The sequence below is a fragment of the Anas acuta genome, chromosome 8 (genome assembly GCF_963932015.1).
Source record: "Anas acuta chromosome 8, bAnaAcu1.1, whole genome shotgun sequence".
Lineage (NCBI taxonomy): Eukaryota > Metazoa > Chordata > Aves > Anseriformes > Anatidae > Anas > Anas acuta.
This window is the reverse complement of record NC_088986.1, coordinates 2183118-2204885: the sequence shown is the minus strand read 5'-3', so window position 1 is coordinate 2204885 and position 21768 is coordinate 2183118. Positions and strand designations below refer to the sequence as shown.

Here is a 21768-nt window from a genome sequence, read left to right as displayed (position 1 = left end):
GCTTCCCCAGCAATATTTATGAAGGTATGTGTGTTCTTTAGAGCTCTTTCTGGAGGTGAGTCTTTAGCAATGGCATTGAAGATTTTATAACCTCTCTTTTCTTGTAAATCTCTGAGATTTTTATTTCAGTTGTTACTGTAAGTTTATGCAGCCAAACTGTTGGGAATAGGCTGTGGATTTTTTTCCAGTAAAATCTAGAGAGGTTTTTACTTTTCTGCTTCACAACCAGTGTCAGTGGGTCATTTCTGATCGTTTTGGGAGTGGATATTTTTGCCTAAGCTTTACTCCCTCCCTTTTCACTCCCATTTTTTTGTTTGATTTAAATCTGCTCATTCTGTTATAAAACTCTGCAAACAAAGGACAGAGCATTGTTTGACAAGTAAGCCTGTTTCCAGTCTGCTTGATTGATCAGTCTGGCATCTTCTGTTGGCACTAAATGCAGCCACAGACTTCAGATTCTCCTAAAAGGCAGTATATAGCAGTAGAATTTGCATTGTTGTATGTTTCAACAGCTATCATGCAGTCTGATGAATGACATTTGTGTTATTGTAGGCTTGAAAGCTGAACAGTAAAGAGTTTATAATTCTTATCCTGAAAAAAAAAATAAATAAAATAAAAATTAAAAATAAAATAAAAATGTAGAACACAGCTGTATTTAAATTCTTCTTCTCACCCTTTTTATTTTGCTAAATAACTGTTAAATATATTTCACAACTCAGGTTCTCCATGAGATTACATGGAAGTTAAGGTGGTAATTCAAGTAGACACAGCACGCATGCCAAAGCTAATATGAAGCTATGATACTTATATTTAGCACATTTGAAAAATAAACATACTAATTTGGGTAGGCATTAACATAGTAGGTCAACTTTTAGCAAAGTATTTTGCAGGGGATAGGTGAACGTATTTCAAGACGGTTCCTGAAATTGTCCATTTCGCTCAGTGTGTTGTGAAATGTTGTTTCAGTTTGCTCAGGATGAAGACAGCTGTATTGGCGACTTTGCAGTGGTTGAGTATGAAACTGCAGAGCAGGCTGAGAAGGTGCAAGAAGTCACCGACGGCATGATTATCAAAGGGAAGAGAATCCAGGTGTCCTACTGTGCTCCAGGAGCGCCAGGCAGAAGCACATTAGCAGCACTTATAGCAGCACAAAGGATGGTAAGATTTTGCAAATCTGTTTTCAGAATGAGTTTGTTATACCTCGAGCAACATGTGTTGTGTGAAAGGGATTCTCTGCTTTGCATTACAAAAAGTAGCCAAGCTTCTGGAAGCCTTAGCTGTTTGGGTTTTTTGTTTGGTTGTTTGTTATTGTTTTTTATCTGGTCAGCCTAACTCAGTCTCTTTCCTAGGCTAAAGAAGGCAATATACTGCAAGGAGGAAGGGTGAAATATGGCTGGAAGATATTACAAAGTTACACTTGCATAGCTTTGGGATTTTATTAAAATCAACTTCTCTTGCAGAAAATTGTTCTAGTTCAAAACAAAAGGAAATTGAGGTGGAGACATTTGATGAGCTAAAACAGAGTTTTAGTTTTGGTTTAAAACAGACGAGAATTTGTCAATTTTAAGATAAATTTCAAGGTAGGAGAAATAGTTTAATTTCATGCTCAATATAGAAGAAAGCTTTTTATACCCACTTGTCATATCAAATTATTTCCTAGAAAATGGGATTTGATAAGTGTTACAAGAAGCTGTCTTAAAAGTAGAAGCAGAACAGTTTCATTACTTCTGAGAGCTTTAGCCCACATCTTCATAAAAGAGATGTGTGGTGCTATTACAAGATAGCATGAGTTGTTGTTAACACTGCCTCTCGTATCCTCCTTTATTGATAACACTTTCTTGGTTAAAAGGGAAAAAAAGAAATGCCTCTCAGGAAAACAATACATTTGAAGTTCTGGAGGAGTAGTTTGTTAGTCGTTTCATTTGAGGGAAAAGGAGCAGGGGAGAGGGAAGCAGATGACTGGATTATTTTTTTTGTGTAAAATAAAATATGTACATTAATGTTACACAACTTTCAGCTCTTTGTGATCCAAAAAATAATAATTTGTAATGAGTAAGTTGCCATGTTGACCTGTGATTTATGCCTTTAGCTACTCCAAAAAATCTTGGAGAGAGGGTGGAAACATCGAGATGCTGTTAAATATGTTAGGGAGCAACAGAAAAAGTGTGAAAGTAGAAATGTAGTAAAGGTGAAGAAAGGTGAGAAAGACAACACTCATATTACCTGAGGAGAGGTAGCCCTGGAAGGTATTGCCAGTTAGCTCTAGAGAACAAAAGTGGAAGGAGTTGATTGTTTAGGTTTGGGATCTGGATGTTTGAACTTCGATCTTTATGATTCCTTACTCAAGGAAATAGATTTTTTCCAGGGATGTAAATGCATTCTTTGTTATCTCCTGTTTGTAACATTTTTGTATCTCTCAATTTGAGATGAGAAACAATAGAAAAGGATTGCTTCCAGAGCCGAATGCAGTGCAGATTATGAAAAGTTTTAACAATCCAGCAATGTTGCAAATACTACTGCAGCCCCAGTTGCGTGGACATGCTGTTAAACCAGGTAAGTTGTTTTACAAAGGGGTTAATAAAGAAACCCTGTTCTTAGTGAGACAAAGCTTTCTGATAAGGAGAGAAGCACCCATACTCTTTCAAAATCCGTGTAGACACTGTGTCTGTGTAGATACTTTATTACATTTTATACAATGTAAAAAGATGATTTGATAGGTTATTGTGTCTGGGTAGAATATAGTGTTACCTATAGAAATGTCCTTATATTAATTCCGTGGTCTCTCAGTGTCATTCAGAATTAGGCTTAAAATGAAATGTCTTTTGCAGATTTAATTAAAATTGCAACTTTAAATCTGATTTGGGAATCTGAATTTGTAGTCCAAGAGTCTCTCCTCTTGATTCCAGTTTAAAGTCATTATTCGCTTGTATGCTACCATTGTTGTACACAACAGTAAGAACAGCATGAGCCCAAAGCATTCTCTGCCTTCCCATTAGGATGGATGTGAATAAATGTTTTAAGCAATCATCATATTCTGGATAGTGAAGGTATTAGGAACAGGAGTGGAGACGGATAATTTGAAGACTCAAGTGGAGGACAGCTAAGTTTGTGATGTAAATACGACAGTATTTACATATACAATACATTTATTTACAAGTACAATACATTGCTTCTCACTTCTCCATATTTACAATAACATCAGAAGATACAAAGACATGGTGTGGGAAGTGACTATGTATTTCAAAGCACCTTGGCTAATGCCCTGGTCTGGCAATCAGCTGCAGGCATTTCTGCCTCGGAGCTAAACTGCCAGCTTTAGAGGAGCTCCATGAAAGTACTTTTGATCTCTAATGTGTTGTTAATTGCAGATCAAAGCTGGCTGCATTGAAAGGTTTCGTTATAATGCCCCATAGTATACTGGAAAATTTTGTGGATACCAAATCTAAAAAATATAGAATAACTATTATAAAGATCATTACTTATATGATAAGTAATTACTTATACTAACTTATAAAGTCACTGCAACTTTTTCTTGTTTCTAAAACAGTTCTTGGAACAGGTTTTCCTCACCTTATAAATACAGCAGTTGGCCCTCCTTTTCTACAGCTGAATAAAGTTCATCAGGTAGGTGTCAAAACAGTTATTTCTGGAGATCTCAGCATGAAAAAAAAAAATTCTAATTTTCAAAAAATTGTAACTAAGATCAAGTGAGCTTACTAAAGCAGTCTTTTAAAAAACACACTCTACGATGAGGTTCCTACGGTGATGTAAGAGCAGGAGATTGCTTGCTATTCACAAGTGACATATTTTACCTTAGCCTAGCTTTTTATTTGCTAACACCTGCTGATGTAGCAATAACTGAAAAAAAAAAAAAGTCAAGCTACTTACATGTCATACAGAGACTTAATTCTTTTATTTTATTTAAGCCAAGAAGTTTAGCATCAATGTTTTCATTTTAAAGCTCAAAAGAACCAAAATGTGCTATATATGCCATAAAAATAGTAACTTGCAAATGTTAGCTCTTAGTAAAAATAATAATAATAATAATAAACAACAACAACAAAAGCAAAACAAAACAAAAGTCTATAGGCTGCTTCAATTGTTCTCAGAGTATCTGTAATTCATTGTAAAGTTGATGGGACTTCCATATGGACTCCAGAATTTCTGAAAGACCCTATAAGGGATATTGGACATGAACTTGTCCTAGAAAGTAGTGAGAACAGGCTAACATAGCGCCCATAACCGTAGCAGTTCATTTGACCAGTGTAGCTTTCACCTTATATTGAGGTTCTGTCAGAGATTTCTCCAGCTCTGCCAGGAGCCAAAATGTGTAATTAATGTTAACAGAGGGGGATATTCCTAAGTATCCTTGAGGGACTAGTCAATTGTTTTGACTTACTATTTCTGATGTTTCAGAAATTCCCATTTAAAAATCCACTTCATTATTAGTTCTTGTTTGTGCTGTTCTTTTGGCAAACATAGACTTAATAGATCTTTAAAAAGACTAAATTAAAATACAGAGTTACTCATTATATTAAGTATATTTAGCTTTTCTCTTTCTTCTGTGCTAAAAAACCGCAGGGTGAATATATCCATTATGAATGTGAAATATGTTATTTAATTTTCCCCCATCAAATGAATTGCTTTTGTCCTGTGCAATGAAAAAAATATATCATCATTTGCTTATACTTCTTGTATTTAAATGACATTTTCAATTGGTATATTTAGTTGCTGGGGCTCTCTCTTGGAGAATCTATGCTTCCTTGGAAGGCAATGTGAATGTTTTCTAATCACAGCTGGAGAGAGGCATGTTCTACACAGCTAACTGTGATTGATGATGATCCAATGTTTTTGGCTTAGAGTACTGTAGCCAAACAACTTAGTTCTTTCTTTTTGGATGGACTTACTTGTCTAATTCACTTCCAGGGAGCCTCCTGTCACTTAATTAGCTCCAAACCTGATCTAATAACCTGAATTTTACTGACAGTGATTAGATTATCCCAGATCCTTCTATTAGGCACATTTTTCTGTTATTCAGTGACTTATTTCAGAGTATTCTCTAAAGCCAGAGAACCAGGTCACTGCTGTTACTGTCCCGAAATTCAGTATAGAGCATTCAAGAACAAACAGTGTCTTGGCTTAACTCTCCCCACTACCTCCTCAGTCACACGCTGATTCGGCTTCCTGTGTGTCTTGTTTTTGCTGCTTTATGTTCAAAGATTTGTAAAGTAATTTAATAAGTATAAACAATATTTTTAGAATAACTGTGCCACAACATTATGAAATAACTGATTAAAAAAAAAAAAAATCAACAGAGAGAAATTTGAACAAGTGGTTATTCATCCAGTACTCTTTCAGCTCTGGAAGTAGCATGACTTAACTTTTTTCTTTTAATTTCTCTTAGTTACAGTTATCATGTGCCAATACAATGCATTTTGAGCTGTTGCAGTGGTGTTTTCCTGAGTCATCCAGCTAAGTCTTTATTAGCCCAGAGACTTTCTTCTGAGGAATCTAACCAGTCTGATTTTCCAGTCTTTTATTTCTGAAAGTTTTGCAGTTAAACTTTTGCATGTTCTCTTTATTGATATAATGAAGTTTAGAAAGAACGTGCATTAGTGACAATAAACAGCCATGACTAATTTCTACTGGAAATTGTTAATACAATTAAAACAGCAGAGGCACAACTGATGTATATATGGCTCTTTGTGTTAGGCTGCTTGTTTCTGAGTCCAGAATCCAGCACTGCAGCTCATCAGATTTTGTGCGACACTCTAATTTGGTGTATTGTGTTAGGTTTTAAAGAGTTAGAAAAACTCTGAAGGAATTTGTTTAAGAAAATACCACGTTAAAGGCCTAGAGAGGGTTTACCCTTATGAATTTGACCCTACTACACAGAGATACTTAGGCATGAAAATATGTGTGAGGCGTGTTGCAGGGGACCATAAGATCTGCAAAGCCATACATCCTGAGAGCTGCCATCTTTTTGGCTTCTTTACCTGGCTTTGGTGACCTTTCCTGTATAGGAAGTTTTAAACCACAAGGAAGGCTCTACTGGTTGTGATTTGACATGGTCAGTGCACTGCCGTACAAGAAGGTTTGTAGAGCAGCTCATTTTTTGTCTGGCAAATCACTCTCAGGAGCTGCTGCCAGAAAAACGGTTTCAAGCCTGTGTTCAGCTGCATGAATTACAACGTGCTTTTGTGATACAGGGTGGACGTAAGTCTTCTTTTAAGCCCGAGCACAGATTGCTGAATATACCAGTGGCAGAGTCTGACCATGGTGCCCCCAAGGTTGTTGATGAAGTGTCTCAGTTGTGATGGCAACCAATGGTCCAGGAACTTTGAATGAAAACTATTAGTATTTGGTAGACTTTATAAATCACGGTGCCAACAATTTGTCAGCTTTTTAATGTTTCTGGAAGAGAGGTTCATGTAGATAATTCCAAATAGAAGGGGGGATAAAAACATATGTGGATATTCCTCTTTGAAAGTAATGATACTGTTTGGCAACTGCAAAGCAAGGGTTGAGAGTCCCTGCCAATTATAACAGTCCTGGAAACTGTGTAGATGTTTGACAGAGATTATGTATTATAAATCCAATGCAAGACACAATGCAAACATTAACAAACAATGAAGTCCTTATTCATACAGCTCATAATCCACTGAAGTCCTTGTGTCTCATCTTTCTTACTGGCACGCTGTAGGTAACTCCCATATCTCTGCCTGGCCTAGTCTGTCTGCAGGGGCTTCAAACACATCTAACTTTCCCTGTTGGCTTAGACACAGGGGCTTCAGTGAAGTCTGGATTATATTTGGACTATACTCTTGATCCTTTAAAAGCCATCAGAAAACATATTTGTGGTTGTGAGGTGAAAAAAATCGCTAGGAGAAAGAGGTTGAAAGAACTTAAAGTCACTTGCTGTGAACGAATCAGGAATTTAATTATATGGAAGAAATAGGTATGTTCCTTTGCTGTATTAATTCAGAAACTAGTTTAAATTTCTGTAAGCGGTATCATCTGAAAATGTTTCAAGAATATATTGTTTTCCATGACTGTCAGCTGACACTTCTTTTATTAATTTCAGAGTTCAGTTCTGGGCAGTGCATCTAACTTACTGCTGCAGAGTCCTGCTCACCTGCCATTGCCACAGCAGCAACTGATGAAGATTGAAAATGTCCAGGCCAATAGTGTAAGGTCATCACTTTAATTTTGGCTGTCTTTGGATGTTCTTAGAACTGATAAATAATTGTGTGGTGGTGTGGGTTTTATTTTCATCTGGTATAATTTAACTATTTAGCATATGTAAAAAGTAACTGAATGTGAAAGTTGTAAGAAATAGCTACAGACATGTTAATAATTTACATGGTTTTCTATTTTTCCTTATAGAAACCGGGTTTGCTGGGAGAACCTCCAACAATGCTACTTCAGACAGTGCTGGGAATAGGAGTAATGCCATCAGTGACTTCAGGCATGGGAACCCGTGGAGAAGCTCTTAAGTGTAAATGACATTTTATTTCATACCAAATCAGTAAAAATACCTTGAAATTAAACGCCTTACTTTCTCCCACTTTACCAAAAGCAATAATGTGTTTGAACCTTGTTACTGCACAGGAAGGTAGGCATAGAGCTAGACAATAAAGCAAGTCATGTAGCTATATAGTTAGGCAAGTTAACGAGGCATATAGCTATATAACTGGCTATAGCCTGCTGATCTAGCAGGCTGCTACTGCCATTCGAACTTGACATGCCTTGCTTTGTTGTGCCTGACTTCTCTCACCTCATACTCAAGGAAGAAAAGCAGTCTGTGCCGTTTGTTGAATATTTGCAGGTGTTTTTAAAACTCTGCTTGCTCAGTTACTCCCATGCTAGTACATGTGGAATATGTTATATTTAAGATCAAAATTTTGGGGTTTGTTACTTCAACGAAGATAAATCTGAGTAGCTGGAGAAGTACTGGAAAAACAGTTTCTTAGCATTCAGTTTATTAAGCTTTAATATCTGGTCTGTGACAGATACCAATTTTGAATGCAAATTCTTGTGTAAGCGATGCCCTCAATTTCTATGAAGCAAGATGAGCCATGATACTGCTTAAAGCATGTTTCTTCTTTCCTCCACAGAAATGTGTATTCGGCAGTTCCACATGCAGTTAAGTTAATGGTAGTAGCCAATAGTAAGCAAAACCTTTCTTGTGGGAAAAAAAAAAAAAAGAAACCTGTTCTGAATGTCTAGATTTTGATTGTAGAGGATACTTTCTAGCTGTTTAGATTGTAAAGAATTTTACTAACGCAAATTGAAGTCAGGGGTTTTCCCAGCTTTCCAGCACTGGACCCTCTAAAGATGTTGTTCAGAGGTTTTTTGAAAGTAACTTTATTTTATAGTTTTCTTTAGTTTTCTTTTATAGAATTACCTTTAAGCAAAGTTTACTCCTAGGATGGTAAAAGAACAAAAACTATCATCAGAAGTCAGTGTTCTTGTATAGCTGTAAAATAGATCTCTAAGTGTTTTTTTGCATCACTTAAAAACCACAAACAAAATGTACTGATAAATCTTGTCTAACAGAAAAGTTTCTCCATTTATGGTTGACTGCAGCATCTAATCTGCCTACAATTCAAACAGCAGCAGCAGCAGCAGCAGGGATGGGCATGTTGCCATTCTTTCCGAATCAGCACATTGTTGGACAAGCTCTACCAGGGCAAAATAATGCTCCAGAGAAACAATCAACTACCGAAGCGGTTGTCTCAGGATCACAGCCTTATCATCAGACCTTAACAAATCTTCCTGCGGGAGCCTTGCGGGCTGGTCATGCCAAACAGCAAAATCAACTCAAAAGCACTGATACAAGTTTGGGGGTAAGGAATACTGAATGTAATCAGTTCCTTTTCTTGTGGTACTTTTCATGGTTTTTTCTTGCGTGGGGGTTTGTTTGTTTGTTTGGTTTTGAATAACCTTTAGAGTTAACTGCGACTGCTTATTGTGTTTCTTCACTAAAATTTGTTAGATCACAGGATCATTCATGAGACATTTTAAGGTCATTTCAGTTATGAATTATAGAGAGAGAACAATAATGCTCTTTGGTGGTCCAAATGAATTAACAAAGGAATCTTTTGCAGTGCTAGAGGGTTTTTTTTTCCCCTGTGTATGCCTCATAGTATTTGATGATGAAATTATCTCAAGGGCAGTGTCCCTTTTAAAGACTGAAAATTGAACTTGTGGTTGAATGACATGACTAATCAGGAGCAATTTTGCTGGCACATAGGGCCTTTGGGCTTCCAGATGGTGCATGTTGTGTGTGTGTAAATTCTCCACTTTTAATCTGTACATACTTAGGCATAGCTGACATTTTCTTAGTCTAAAATCAGTTTTAATATTTATTCCCATGAAGGCAGGAGGGGAATGGGATGGGATTAAAGTTGGACTAAAATGATCTATTGAAATTTTTTCAGCATGTCCTGTCACTAACAGAATTTGATCTATGCATTTACTTTTTTTTTTTTTTTAATAATATGCAGAAGTTCTTTGACAAGTTTTTAATTAATTGGTATCAGATCTGAGTTTTCCCTGCATGTTTTTGGAGCACCTGAAGTGATCAGATTATACACAGCAGTGGTGTCTGTGTTTGTTAGACACCTTTGATTCTACTTTAGAAAGTATGCTTCTTAAATCAATTCTCACTGTAATGAAGTGGGATTTTACCTATGGGTAGATACACTTGAATAAAATACACACTGTGTTTGTGTATAAATATATCAAATCAGTGTTTTATTTCTGCATTTCATTTAGTTAAAAGGAAATGTAATTAAACCATTAGAAGTCTAGATACTCAGTTTATTTCTATGAATACCTATGTTATTTATCAGGAAAAGTTCTTCTCGGAAATCCTGGCAGATGTTTTAATTGTCTCCTTTTCTGCAGCAGTAGACAGATGTCCCAATTAGCAAAAATCACTTCCTTTGCAAGACGTCCACAAGCCCTGTCCTGATACTGAACAGTCGTACTGTCTTACTATCTCAAATGCCTGTTCTTGCATCGAGAGAAAGGATTTCAGCACTCTGAAGTTTTTTGTCTTCAAAAACCACACTCACAGTTTTTGAAAAGTTGATGATTTAATGCTATTTTACTGCAAATAGCATTAATCCATTAAAGTAATGGAGTTTTTCTTTAATGGACTTAGAAAAAACGAGCAGACTAAACGTAGAGTAGAATGCTTTGTAAACATCTTTGAGCTCTGTTATTTCAGACAAGCTATGTAACTTGCCATAGCTACTTATTTCCTCTGTATTTCTGGTGTTTTTTCTAATGCTGTGCATAAATCTCTTGCTCATACGCGTAATGTAATGTTTTGTCTTACCCAGCCACTCGGTTATTGAAACCAGCAGCTGTTGGCAATGATTTTTCCCTTGGAATGAGCTTTGCTTTTCTCTCCCATTACACTCTGTCTATAGCTACAGATTTTCTTCTCTTCCACAGAGAGCTCTTCCCTGTCAAGGGGACATGAGCGGGTAGTGTACCCTTCCTAGTCCCTCATAGGAAAACACTCTGGTGGTTTGGAGAAGTGAGTCAGTTCTGATGCTTCATTTCCACTCATAAACATTTTCCTCTTTTAAGTAAGGGTTTATAAATAGAGTGATTGGTAAGATGTGTTATAATGGCAGATCACAGACGGTGTCATCTCTCCAGGCCAGGGTTCATTTGTCCCTTCATTTGCTTGTGTCAGGGGGACTAGAGTTGTTTTTGTCCTGGCCACGTACAAAATGCTGACTACCTGCATCTGGAGGCATTATGGTGGTTATTGAATGTAAAAAGGTTTTCTTGTTGTTGTTTAATATCCTTCAGTAACTTACAGTTTAAAGAGAAACATTCCTACAAAATCATTTGTCAAAGAAAGTGTAGGCAGTGTGTCTAGATAGTTGTCCCCAGTATTTATTTTAAAAGTTTGTCCTGTTACATTTCAGAGGGCTAGACTTTTTTCAAAATCATGCAGAGATACTTATCTTATTTCTGACAAATGTTGTATGAACATAATGCATACTGATCTGTCCAATTATTTCACAGACTCCTTTGAAAAAACAGACTTCACTACTAGGAGAACCGCCAAAAGAAATACGTCTTAGTACCAACCCCTACTTGAATTTGGCAAGTGTGTTGCCTGGTATATGTCTTCCAGGTAAGCAAACATTCATCACTTGTAGCTGAAAATTTCCTCAATCCAAATGTACAAATCATTCTTCTGTTCAGCAGGTAATTCCAGTGACCACAGCATTTATCTCAAAGCAAATATTGAATTCTGTCTTAAAATTACAATGTAGTATCCTCATGGCTAGAAGGGTAGATTTTCAGAGCTGATGGGCTAGCTTGATGTAGATAGACTTACAGAAATCCTTTCAGTTATTTGTAGCACTGTTTTAAGCACAGTCTAATCTGAATTAGCAAACTTGTGTTGTCATCCCAGGATATTGCTATTACATTAGTGCAACCTAATTTATGGAATTTAAGTGAACCGTGTGTATTCATTACGTTACAAACAGCAATTGCCAGCAAAGCCTCCAGTCCACCACAGCAGACAGGACTTCCAAACAACATCGTGGATGCTGCTGTTTCTCAGGGAGCTACATCACAACACGGGATGGAAGGTTATTTTAATTACTCCCAGCAGCATGGAGAGTACACACAGGTACGTCGTTTTGCAGCACTTTGAAGACTGGTTTGTCACTCAGAGCTCTGGTAGCAGGGTTGTTGGCAGGCTGCTCGGAGATCCCTGCCTGAGTTACTCCTTGTTTTCCCTCTGTACCTTTGATGCACCTGTCGGTACGCGTGGGCTGACAGCCCTGCATGCAGTTGAACAGCATTGCCCAACATCACAAACTGCTCTTAAGGAGTCCTGGGCTCTGCTACAACCAAAGCCCACCCTTTTCTTCAGATTGAACCTTGAAAGTCCTCTTCACTGGTAGCTCATCTCTTTCAGTGGTACAGAACATGTAGCACAAAGTTTACCTGATGTCACTGACAAAAAACCCTGGTGCATTCCCTGCTGTGGGGTCATAACTATTGGAAGATTGCTTCCTCTGAACCTGAATTCAGTTCAGTCAGCTGAAATAATGATTCTCTTGTACATTCCAGCTTGGCTTTTGTCTCTCTTCAAAACCACGAAGTTTTTCTCTTTCCCTTCCCAAGACAGTTTTAAAGTTTTCTTGAGCTTTGGCTAGATCCCAGAGAAGAGCGTGTTCTGTGTACCAGAAGTTCCTGTGTAGCTTTGGGAATTTGTACAGCCTCTGCCAGCTGGATTCACTGCTTGGGATTTCTTCACCGTGTGTACCGTTTGGTGGTCAGAGCACAGCCATGAAGGTGATGGGCTGCCCCTGGTCCGGAGAATTGTGGTAATACAGCAAGCAATACAGAATCACAGCAGGGACCCCCTGAGCAGGGTGAGGGCCCAGGTGCAGGCAGCCCAGAGCTCCCCCCGAGGACCCCCAGCACCTCCCAGGCCATGCCCAGGGCCTCCTGTCCTGGTACCACGGAGCAAAGCCCGGCCCCATCCTCCCTGCACCTCCGTCAGGTGCTGGTGGGCAAAGGGAGATCCCCCTGAGCCTCCTCAAGATCCTCCAGAAGGTTTTCACAGACATCGGGACGCGTTGTGAAATATTTCTATACTTTTGTTAGCCATCAACAGTCAGTGTAGAAATGCAGTTGTACACAAAACAAATATGAGAACTGGACTGTAGTAAAAATTCGTGGGTGTGCTCTGAGACACTCATCCTGACCATGCTTAGCTCTCTTCCTGCCCTGTCCCAGTGTTCCCTCTTCCCCAGAGTCTCCTGATCTCTCATCCTACAGCAGGCAGACAGAAACACACACTGTGCTCCCCTCTGCCCTCCTGGGCTGGTGGTGAGGAACCCTGCCTTGCCCCAGGACTTCTGGGGGTAGAGCAGAGCTGCTGTGAGGCTCGGTGGGGTCTGGAGGACAGAGAGCAGGCGTGCAGGTGGGCACGGGGTTGCTCTGTGTTAGGAGGGTGTCCCCTCAGCCAGGAGGGCTGGCAGGGACGGGGTCACTGCGTGGCGTTGGCTGCAGTGGGGACCTTTGGTGTGGGCCAGGCTCCCACTGAGATCGGGTCTGGTGACAAGTGTGGGTCGGAGGAGCAGCAGAGGTGACCCGCGGGTGGTTGTCGTGTGTATCATGCAAGCACTAACGTCATCTCGAATATTTTTGCTGTCTGATTGTTGGCTTTAAGTTCGTTTTGGTGCTTCCTGGAGGTAGTTTGCATCCCCAAATCCTTGAAGTGTGCTGTCAAAAAAAAGTTAGTAGTATTGCAACATTAGAGTACTTAGCATCACCTTTAGTATTGGAGGCATGAAGAGCTCCAGTGGTGTCACTGCGGTGCAGAGATGCCTCTTGCCATCACTCACCTCCATCTGTGCTGCCCGTTCCTCCAGTGTCACAGCAATGACCAAGGACTTGGGTATCTTTTACGCACTTAATGCAGTTTTAAATATTTGGTTTGAGTTTTATTGTTGATATTAACCCTGTTTTTAAGCTTCTTTGAGAGCTTTGCTTTTAATTTATTCTTATGTCCCGTGAGGTCATATAAGAATTGTTTTAATTTAAGGGGATCTTAGTAGACAGCTAATGGGAAGAGGTTTTTTCCTCCTTTATAGGAGGCTGCTCAGCAGTGGTATCAGCATTATGCTCAGGCATATAACTCTACCCAGGCAAGAGTCGATGAATTTGAAAATGAAGCCTCTGAGGTGAGAACAAATTTTATTTTCTTCGTGTCTCTGTTGGCTGTTTCTCCATCAGCCCTACGGGTGCTTTAGGACTGCAGACACCGCTGCACGTGTTGGTGCCAGGAGGGCAGCCCTGCCCTGCTCCCTCCGCAGGGTGTCCCAGCACAGCCACCCTCCAGGATCCGTGCTCCAGGATCCTTAAATCCCTCCATCTGAAGTTACCTACTCCCTTCAGGGGGATATTAAAATACTCTCCCAAGAAACAGGACACCGTAACGTTATTTCTCAGGGTGGCTGTTGAAGGCCTGCCCCAGGCCATTTTATAGCCTTAGGTTTGTGTGAGCAATGAGGACACTTTTTTTTGAAAAAAGGGAATTATGTAAAGTAAAAAAAAAAAAAAGAAATCCTCCGTTTTGCTGCATGCCTGAGCTGCTGTGAATTGTGCACTCGTGTTTTCAGCAACAGAGTGGGACTCAGATGTTTTTCTGTCTGCTGAGTGCTCATCGCTGTATCGAGTAAACATGAATGCCTGACCCTATTTTCCTTCACGTGCTGGTTTATCACGGATCCCATTCTGCATTTAGGAACCTTCAGGTGGATCTTACCCAGCCTACAGTACCTGCTTGCAGGTCATGCCTACATTTTACAGTGGAGCCCAGGGATCATACCAGCCAGGCAGCTCGCAGCTTCCTCCACAAAACCCATTAAATAAGGTGAGAGGAGATCCCAAGCAGAGCGGTTGCAGATGCAGTGGAGGCGTTCCTCTCTGTCTTATGCTGCCACCAAGTGGATAAGCAGTAAACGAGAGGGTTTCGGAGGCCCAGCTGTGCCCAGTCCTTTCCCCAGCCTCGACAGGAAAAATAAAATGCTTTTTGTAGACTTTGGACCCGTGACAAACTAAGGCAGGATCCAGAGTAGCTCGGGAGCACACGCGGCTCCTGGTGGATGTGATGGGTGAAATCTGAGGGGGGCAGATCCCTTCGGAGCCTCTGGCACCTGAAGGATCAGTGCCCACCAGGCACCAAAACCCACGGGCAGGGACAGCTCGGACATTTGTCAACAAACTCCTGGGATAGATCGTGTCCGTGAGGGCCAACCTGCAGAGGTGCCTTGAAGTAGGCAGGCGAAAGAAGAGGCGACAGAGGGTGAGGAGGGTTCCTGCTGTTTTCAGATGGTTTTTGTCTGTTTTTTTTTGTCTGGGCTTTTGTTTTGTGCAGACAGGGCCGTGTTTTGCAGAGTGCCCCTGGGGTGAAAGCTGTGGAGTGGAGTGATGAGGTTATGGCAGCGCTCCGTAATAATGTGAACCTCATCCTGGGAGGGAAAACATGGTAAAATAGCCTGCACTTGAAGTATGTAACGTGTCAGATGCAGCCTACCTCTGTCAGACTCCACGAGCAGAGCAGTGTTGGACCCAGCAGACACCTGGTTCCTGTTGATAAAACTGCTGAGGGGTGAGGAAAGGCTATGGGGGGTGAGGACCAGCTTCGAGGAGGCTGTAGGGTTGAGACCGACTGGAGGCTGGTTCAGCAGGATGGGAGCAGATGAGGCCTGGCTGGACCTGGCTTTGAGGTGTTTGGGGATAAAGGTGAGCAAGGCCTGAGTGTGTGCAGCCTCTGCGTGCTGTGAAGGCCGGGCTCTGAGCTCCCCGGCAGCTCTGACACAACTGGGAACTGGAGCATGGTAACGGCATCAGGGAGAAGTCTGGGGTGTGAGTTAGCTGCTGCCTTCCAGTTCGTTTCCAGTCTGAAGAGGAAAGCTTGTGTGTGAGGGTGATGTTGAGCAGCTTGCCCTGCCGTCTGCCTGAGTGCCAGATTCCACAGGAGGCAGAAGGAGAGCAATCCCTTGGCACGGGCTGCCCAGCAGCAGCATTTGCCTTAATGCCAGGCACTGCGCTCATTCCTAGAGCTAAAAGAGAAATCTCAGCGAGGAGGGCAGGCCGAGGGGCCTGCTGTGCTTTTTGCGTTTTCTCTCCTCAGCCCTGCAATGCGTTTTCCTCCCTCTGCTCTGAGCTGCGGGGCCGGGCTTTGTAGGAACCACAGCACCGTGAGCAGGGGCAGAGCTCGTGGCCGGCGGCCCCGCAGCTGCTGAAAACACAGGAGAGGGGAAGGGGGAAAACCGGAGCCTTTCCTCGAGCAAATTCCTGTTTGTGATAATGACAAGCGCTCTCCAAAATGGAGCTGGACATTTGCAAAGGGTAACTCGAGCTGCCGCTGTGACCTAGTAAGGGGAGCCTCAGAGGTTTGTTGGGGAATGTTTGGCTCGGAGGCACTCGGTCAGCCTGGCTGTTCCTTTGATAAAGGAATGAGTTTCCCGGTTTGTGTGGCGTGTTACGGTTCCTAAAATATTCATCCCAACGTGAGCCAAACCCCTATCATCTGATCCAGGAGCCAGACCGAATGCAGACTGCTCGCTGTGGTGGAGCGGGATGCGAGCGGGTCAGGGCCCGGTGCTGCTAGGGCAGATAGGGCAGGCTTGGAGAGCAAGGTGAGCATCTGAACCGACTGGTAATGAAATTAGGGACACACTGGGGGAAGAGAGAAGTGGTTACCGCTCACTGATGAGGGTGGTGAGCTCTCTCTGTAGCTTCTGTTGCTGTAGGTGCTGGGGATTTTGTAATTCCCTGCTCTGATGCCTCCCAAAGGGGAACTGAACGTGAGCCCCGCGTGCCCCTGGGGTGCCCCTGTTGCAGGGCACTGTGGCAGGATTGGGGGAGCTGTGCCCTCACCAGAAACCCTGTTCAGGGTCGCCAGGACTTCCTGTGTGTGGGTGTGAGGCATTTTGCTGAAGTTTTGATGAAACAACTTTACTGCTCTCGCCTTCACGTCAGTACCATGTGTAAATCCATGCCTGCGAGCGGCAGCTGGCCGCCCGTGCTCCCCAGCACAAAGACGCTTTGGCACAGCCAGGAAACGAGTCCTTAAAAGTCCTGCGTGCAACGACAGCCGTGCCAGGACAGGGTGACCCGTTCAGCTCTTCAGGAAAAGCAAGAGGAGCAGCGGGTGGCCCACTGGGGACCTGCTTGAGAGGGTGATGGTGCCTGGAGCTGCCGTGACGCCGCAGGCTGACAGCATGGCCACCGAGCTGCTGCTTTGTACATGCACACAGTGGAGCACGGCCACCTGGCCCAGCCAGCCCCTTGCCCTCACAAAAATGCATGCACGGCAGGGCACCGGTGCATTTATGGTTGTTTTTTTAGGGAAAGGGCACAACCACTGACTCATGCGCTGTGTATAGCTGGGCTGTAAAGCAGGAGCCGGGCATTCGGAGTCCGTTGTTGGCTCCTGGTCCGTGGTAATTCACAGGCTGGAGCTTTATTTATTGACGCTGTTGCTCTGGATCATGTGTCAACTTATTTTCTTCTTGCCCTTAGGTGGCTCCCTCGAGAAGTGAGAAGCGAGGCTCTTCGTACCTCATTTCCTCCCCAGAACCTGGCCCGGTGGAGTACATTGGGCAGCAAGCTCAGGGCTCAGCCATGCGTTACACAGAATCCTCTCTGAAAAAGAAACGCGTTTATTGAGACCCAACTAATCCGCCCTGCCTCGGCGTGCGAAGGCAGGCTTCTCATACCTCTCCTATTTATTGCTGCCTTAACTTCAGACAAATTTCTTTCTGCGTGGGTTATAAATAATCCCAAGAGGAACAACGCTGTGTAATGGGCAAATTCGCCAAGTAACCTGTACGTATCGGTCTGACGTTAGCCATTTCTCCGTAATCTGCCTTGCCTTGTGAAAGGATGGAATGGTGTTTCCATTTGTGTCTACCACTGAAATTAACAGTGGGCTGAAACTGACCAAGAGAAGTAACTTGGTAATTGTTGGTAGCTTATCAGCTGAAAGCAATAAAAATACTGAGGAGGGAGTGATGGTCCTTTCTCTAGTCCTCACGCTGAGGAATTTAAAAGACAAAGTCTTAATAGTAATTTTTTTCTTATTTTTTTAACTCAGAATGTGGGTTTTTTTTTTCAAGCTTACTTATCCCAGGATTAAGACTTCTGCATTTACAACCTTTATATTTTTAATATTTCCTCTTAATCCTGGAGTGGAGGTATACCAAATGTATCGCTAGAGTCGCTGTGATGTTTTCAATAAATGTTTGTTTTAAGTAAGATGCGATGCTGTGTGCTGCCTAAATGCTAAATTGTGTTCGGATAGGTGACACCTCAACGATGGAGTAACCTTTATCTGCTTCTAGGCAAAGAATCCACAGCTTTTCCTTGGAGTAAGTAATGTAGTTTGTGAACGGAGCTGAGAGTAAAACACTGTCTGTGGAGTCTCCAAAAATCTCCTCGCAACAGGACCGTAGGGCTGCTGGAAACACGCGGACGTGGTAGGTGATTGTTAGGGGTAACCACAAGGGGAAGAAGGCGTACACTGTCTAGTTCACTCTTTCTGGATGTTTCTGAATCTGGATGAGCCAGACGTAGAGCAGAAGCACTCTTCATGGGCTCAGATGACTTCTTCAATCCTGCCTTTCTGCTCTCCATCCTTTTTTGTGTGTGTGGTTTGTTTTTTTCAAGTGTCTTTAGAAATTTGCTGCAACCCAAAGCCTGCTAGAGCACAGCATCCTGGCTCCAGTTTTTGTTCCTTCTTACAGCTTGCCCTTTGCACAAAGGAATTCTTATTCAAAGGGAAAGCTATTTACTCGTTCACCTCATGCACAGAGTACTGGCTCAGCCCCGTGTAGGCAGGCTCGTTGAGCAAGGCAGCTTGATTGGATTTCTTTTTGATTTTCAGTTTTTAAAAAGACTTGGAGTTTTTGGCTTATTCGTTAAGCACCTTTGGTACAGGCTTTGTTTCCAGCTGTTAATCCTGGTAGCAGAAGTGTTAGAAAGCTTTTTTGTTGTTGTTGTTTGTATATCAGTGTCTGTGACAAATTATGAGCCGCCCAACTGTGATGGACAGCGTGGGCTTGCTGCCCTAGAATCCTGTTGCAAATGATTTTGGAGTTAATTGAATAATGCCATTGAGACGGCACCAGCACAGGCCTTCTTACTCTTGCTCTAGCTCAGTAGACAGTACTGAAGCCATTTTTCAATACAGATTTTTTTTTCTTTTTAAATAAAGTCTTAAAATGGCAGCTCAAGCTTTGTGATGTGACCAGGATATGTATTTTCAAGGCTTAAAAAAAAATAATCCTCTCCTTCTTCACTGTGTTCTCTAGATAAGATAGCCTGCACTGGGCACACAGGAAGGAAAGTCTAAGACAGCCACCTAGCCATGCAGTTTATGGACATAGTTATTCTGGGATTCTGTATGTATTGATAAGTTCACCTGTAATATTTTGTTCAAACTCTTTATATATGGAACTTGCTCGAGTTGTTAACCTTCTCAATTAAAATAAATTGTTGGTACACCTTTAAAGTGGTGTCCTGTGGAACAGAACCATCGCTGGACTGCTGTTAAAGTAAGCATGTAAGGTAGGGGAAGGCTGTTTTAAGGACATGTTCTGAGCACTACTATGGAATATACACTAAAAATCTTTAATAGATTATGTAAAAAGAAACACGTGGAGGAAAAAAAAAAAAAACCTTTATTAACTTCTTCGTATAAAGAGTAACAAAGTGCTTACAGATTTAAGTCGGGCTCATACGTGACATACAGAAAAAACAGGTAATACTGTAAAAATAAATCTGACCTGGTTGCCGCTCATAATTACAATTTTATATATATATATATAGATAGATACTTAAAGACATCTTTCTCTGTTATTGCCAGAACTATTTCCTCAAAGCACTTTCAAAATCCAGGTTTGGTGGAAAAACAGTATTGCCCAAGTTCTAGGACGCGGGTCAGCAATAGGTTTCCAGTTAAACTACTGCTCATCAAAGACTGACAGATGTACGAAACGAGACTACACTCCTTCACTTGACTCAATTACAGTTTAAATGCTGGATCTGGTCCTGACAATAAAACTTCCCTGGTCCCAGTCTGCCCCAGCTGGGCTCTGGCACTCCTGGTCAACCAAATACTTCACAAGCATATGGCTGGAGACTAAGTCAAATTAAACAAAGGCCAGTGCTATTATTTAAAGCATAATCACCTTACATCAAGGGAGCAGCTTTATTGAAAAACTGCTAAAATGAATTAACGTGCTGGCCAAAACTGACAAAAAAACAAAACAAAGAGTACAGTGTGCACTCCCGTGATGGCACTGCTGATAACAAGACACCTATTTTTTGTGCCTGAGGTGTTCTTTCCCTCTCCTAGGGACAGTTCCCTCTTGTTCAATCCTCTCCTTTACAAAATTATTCTTTGCTGGGGGAATTATCTCCCCCCCATCTGTACATGGCTTAATTTTCTTTTCTATCCCCAAAGTAGTTATAGGTTTTCCTGCATACATTTCCCCACACCGTGCACTGTGGCTCACTTGCAACACAAGCTGAAGATCAACATGTTGGCAAGGTTAACAGCTACATAACTGGTGGAAGCTTCAGGGGGTAGAAATGGGTAATGAGGGGCAGACGGGTTAGGAAAAGCAAATGCATTTAACCAGAGATGGGGGGGGGTTCTCAAAGAAACACATAACTATACCTGCTGATTCATGCTTTTTTTTTTCTCCTTTTTGAAACATGATGGTGAAGCTTTTTTAAAAAATATGATTGAGAGCGCAGAACTGCAAATGGCTTAAGAAGAGTTATGTTACTGCTTTCTCTGAATTTTTGCGCCCAAGTTGTTTTTTTGTTACTGAAATGTAAGTGCACCTCAGCCAAAATTTCCTAAAAGCTTCCTCAAAAACGCCATTAAAATTGTAAGTTCTATTATGGCCACTAGGTTCACAGAATAAATGTGAACCACAGACTTGTTTTAAATGCTACATGTTGCACTGAGATCCATGCACTGAGAACTGTAGCATTTTTTGACACTGCTCTTTCAGCTCACGTTTATCTGGACAGTTCAAATTGCAGTGAGACCAAAATTAAATAGAGGTGAAACTGTGTTGCAGTAACCGGCGTAAAAGGAGTTGAAGCTATTGTTTCTGCCATACCTTTTAAATCAATTTGATCCAACTGTTGACTAAATAAAAAAGGAAACCTGTTGGAAAAATAATCCTTTGAACACATTAGCACAGTCAGAATACAAATTACAGTAGTTAAAAAATGAAAGGTCTGGGCATTTATATTTTGACACACATTTAAAGCACTGACATTATAAAAAAAATAATTATATTTTGCTCATAATTGTTTCAAATCCTTGAATCAGGTTGTGAAAGGTTGTCCGTTTATCATGCTTGAATATCCAGCATTTCCTCATCAGCTGGTCAACCTAGCAGAAAAAAAGAGAAGTTTTTAAAGGATGAGTGAAACAATTTATAGCTCCAACGAACATCATAGACCTGATTCCCACTGCTGTGAAGTCAGGAACACAGAATAGAAACATGCCAAGGATTCTGCTCAGAATTGGCAAGTTTTTGAGAGCAGGGCTTTTTTGTATGTTTGTTTTTTCTATGCAAAGGTGTATGTATGAAGATGCCACAGTAACATAAACAGTTGAAAACAATGTAACAGCTTCATTACAGTTTCAGGAGTGTTTGTTTAGTCAAAATAGCTACTAATTGCCTATCAGGGGCTAGGGCACTGCTTAACCAACAGCACCTGGAGCCAGGGGATGGTGACTGACAGCCTGATGTAGCACTGGTCTGGGCACCAGGAGCCTGCTGGCGATCAGGGCCTGCTGGTGCTGAGCCCCTCCAGCCCAGGGCCCAGGCGCAGTTCACCTTCCCCTCCTCCCAAGTCACTGCAGCAGCTGCCTGCCCTGCCCTGCCCTGAGCCACACTGAACAGCAGCAGTCTGCCTCTGACAGCCCACAGCCCATCCCCAGCGCAGTGCAGCCAGCCCCTGGCTCCTCCATGGGCAGGAGGCTGCAGATTGCAGGCCAGGGGCAGCAGTCTGGGCTGCCACACATCCAGGAACCAGATCTACAGTGCAAAACTCAAGGACAACAAATGAATTTTATATGGAACTACATCCTTTAGCCAAGTTTTTAACCCCCTTTGCAGGGATGTTGCAACATGGTAAAATCAGTGCTGAAAAACATTTAAAGATAACACTTAA

General features: G+C 41.8%; 2 protein-coding genes across 9 annotated transcripts in view; one reads left to right on the top strand and one right to left on the bottom strand.

Moving 5' to 3' along the window:
• RAVER2 (ribonucleoprotein, PTB binding 2) overlaps positions 1-19840 on the top strand; it is a 39672-nt gene extending 19832 nt beyond the window's left edge. The window contains exons 4-14 of one of the 7 annotated variants that reach the window (XM_068690141.1): positions 967-1158; positions 2427-2553; positions 3548-3624; positions 7085-7189; positions 7387-7498; positions 8590-8849; positions 11053-11164; positions 11526-11671; positions 13650-13739; positions 14303-14431; positions 17089-19840. In XM_068690141.1, the coding sequence (XP_068546242.1) occupies positions 967-1158; positions 2427-2553; positions 3548-3624; positions 7085-7189; positions 7387-7498; positions 8590-8849; positions 11053-11164; positions 11526-11671; positions 13650-13739; positions 14303-14431; positions 17089-17235 (1497 nt within the window). In that variant the 3' untranslated portion in view covers positions 17236-19840. Of the gene's footprint in view, positions 1-966; positions 1159-2426; positions 2554-3547; positions 3625-7084; positions 7190-7386; positions 7499-8589; positions 8850-11052; positions 11165-11525; positions 11672-13649; positions 13740-14177; positions 14432-17088 lie in introns of those variants that run through there. The other 6 variants (XM_068690136.1, XM_068690135.1, XM_068690134.1 and 3 more) reach the window with 6 other exon arrangements.
• Positions 19231-21768, bottom strand: part of JAK1 (Janus kinase 1) — a 54490-nt gene continuing 51952 nt past the window's right edge. For both annotated transcript variants that reach the window (XM_068690130.1, XM_068690129.1), the window contains exon 25: positions 19231-20980. In XM_068690130.1, coding sequence (XP_068546231.1) covers positions 20879-20980 — 102 coding nt within the window. In that variant the 3' untranslated portion in view covers positions 19231-20878. The remainder of the gene's footprint in view (positions 20981-21768) is intronic.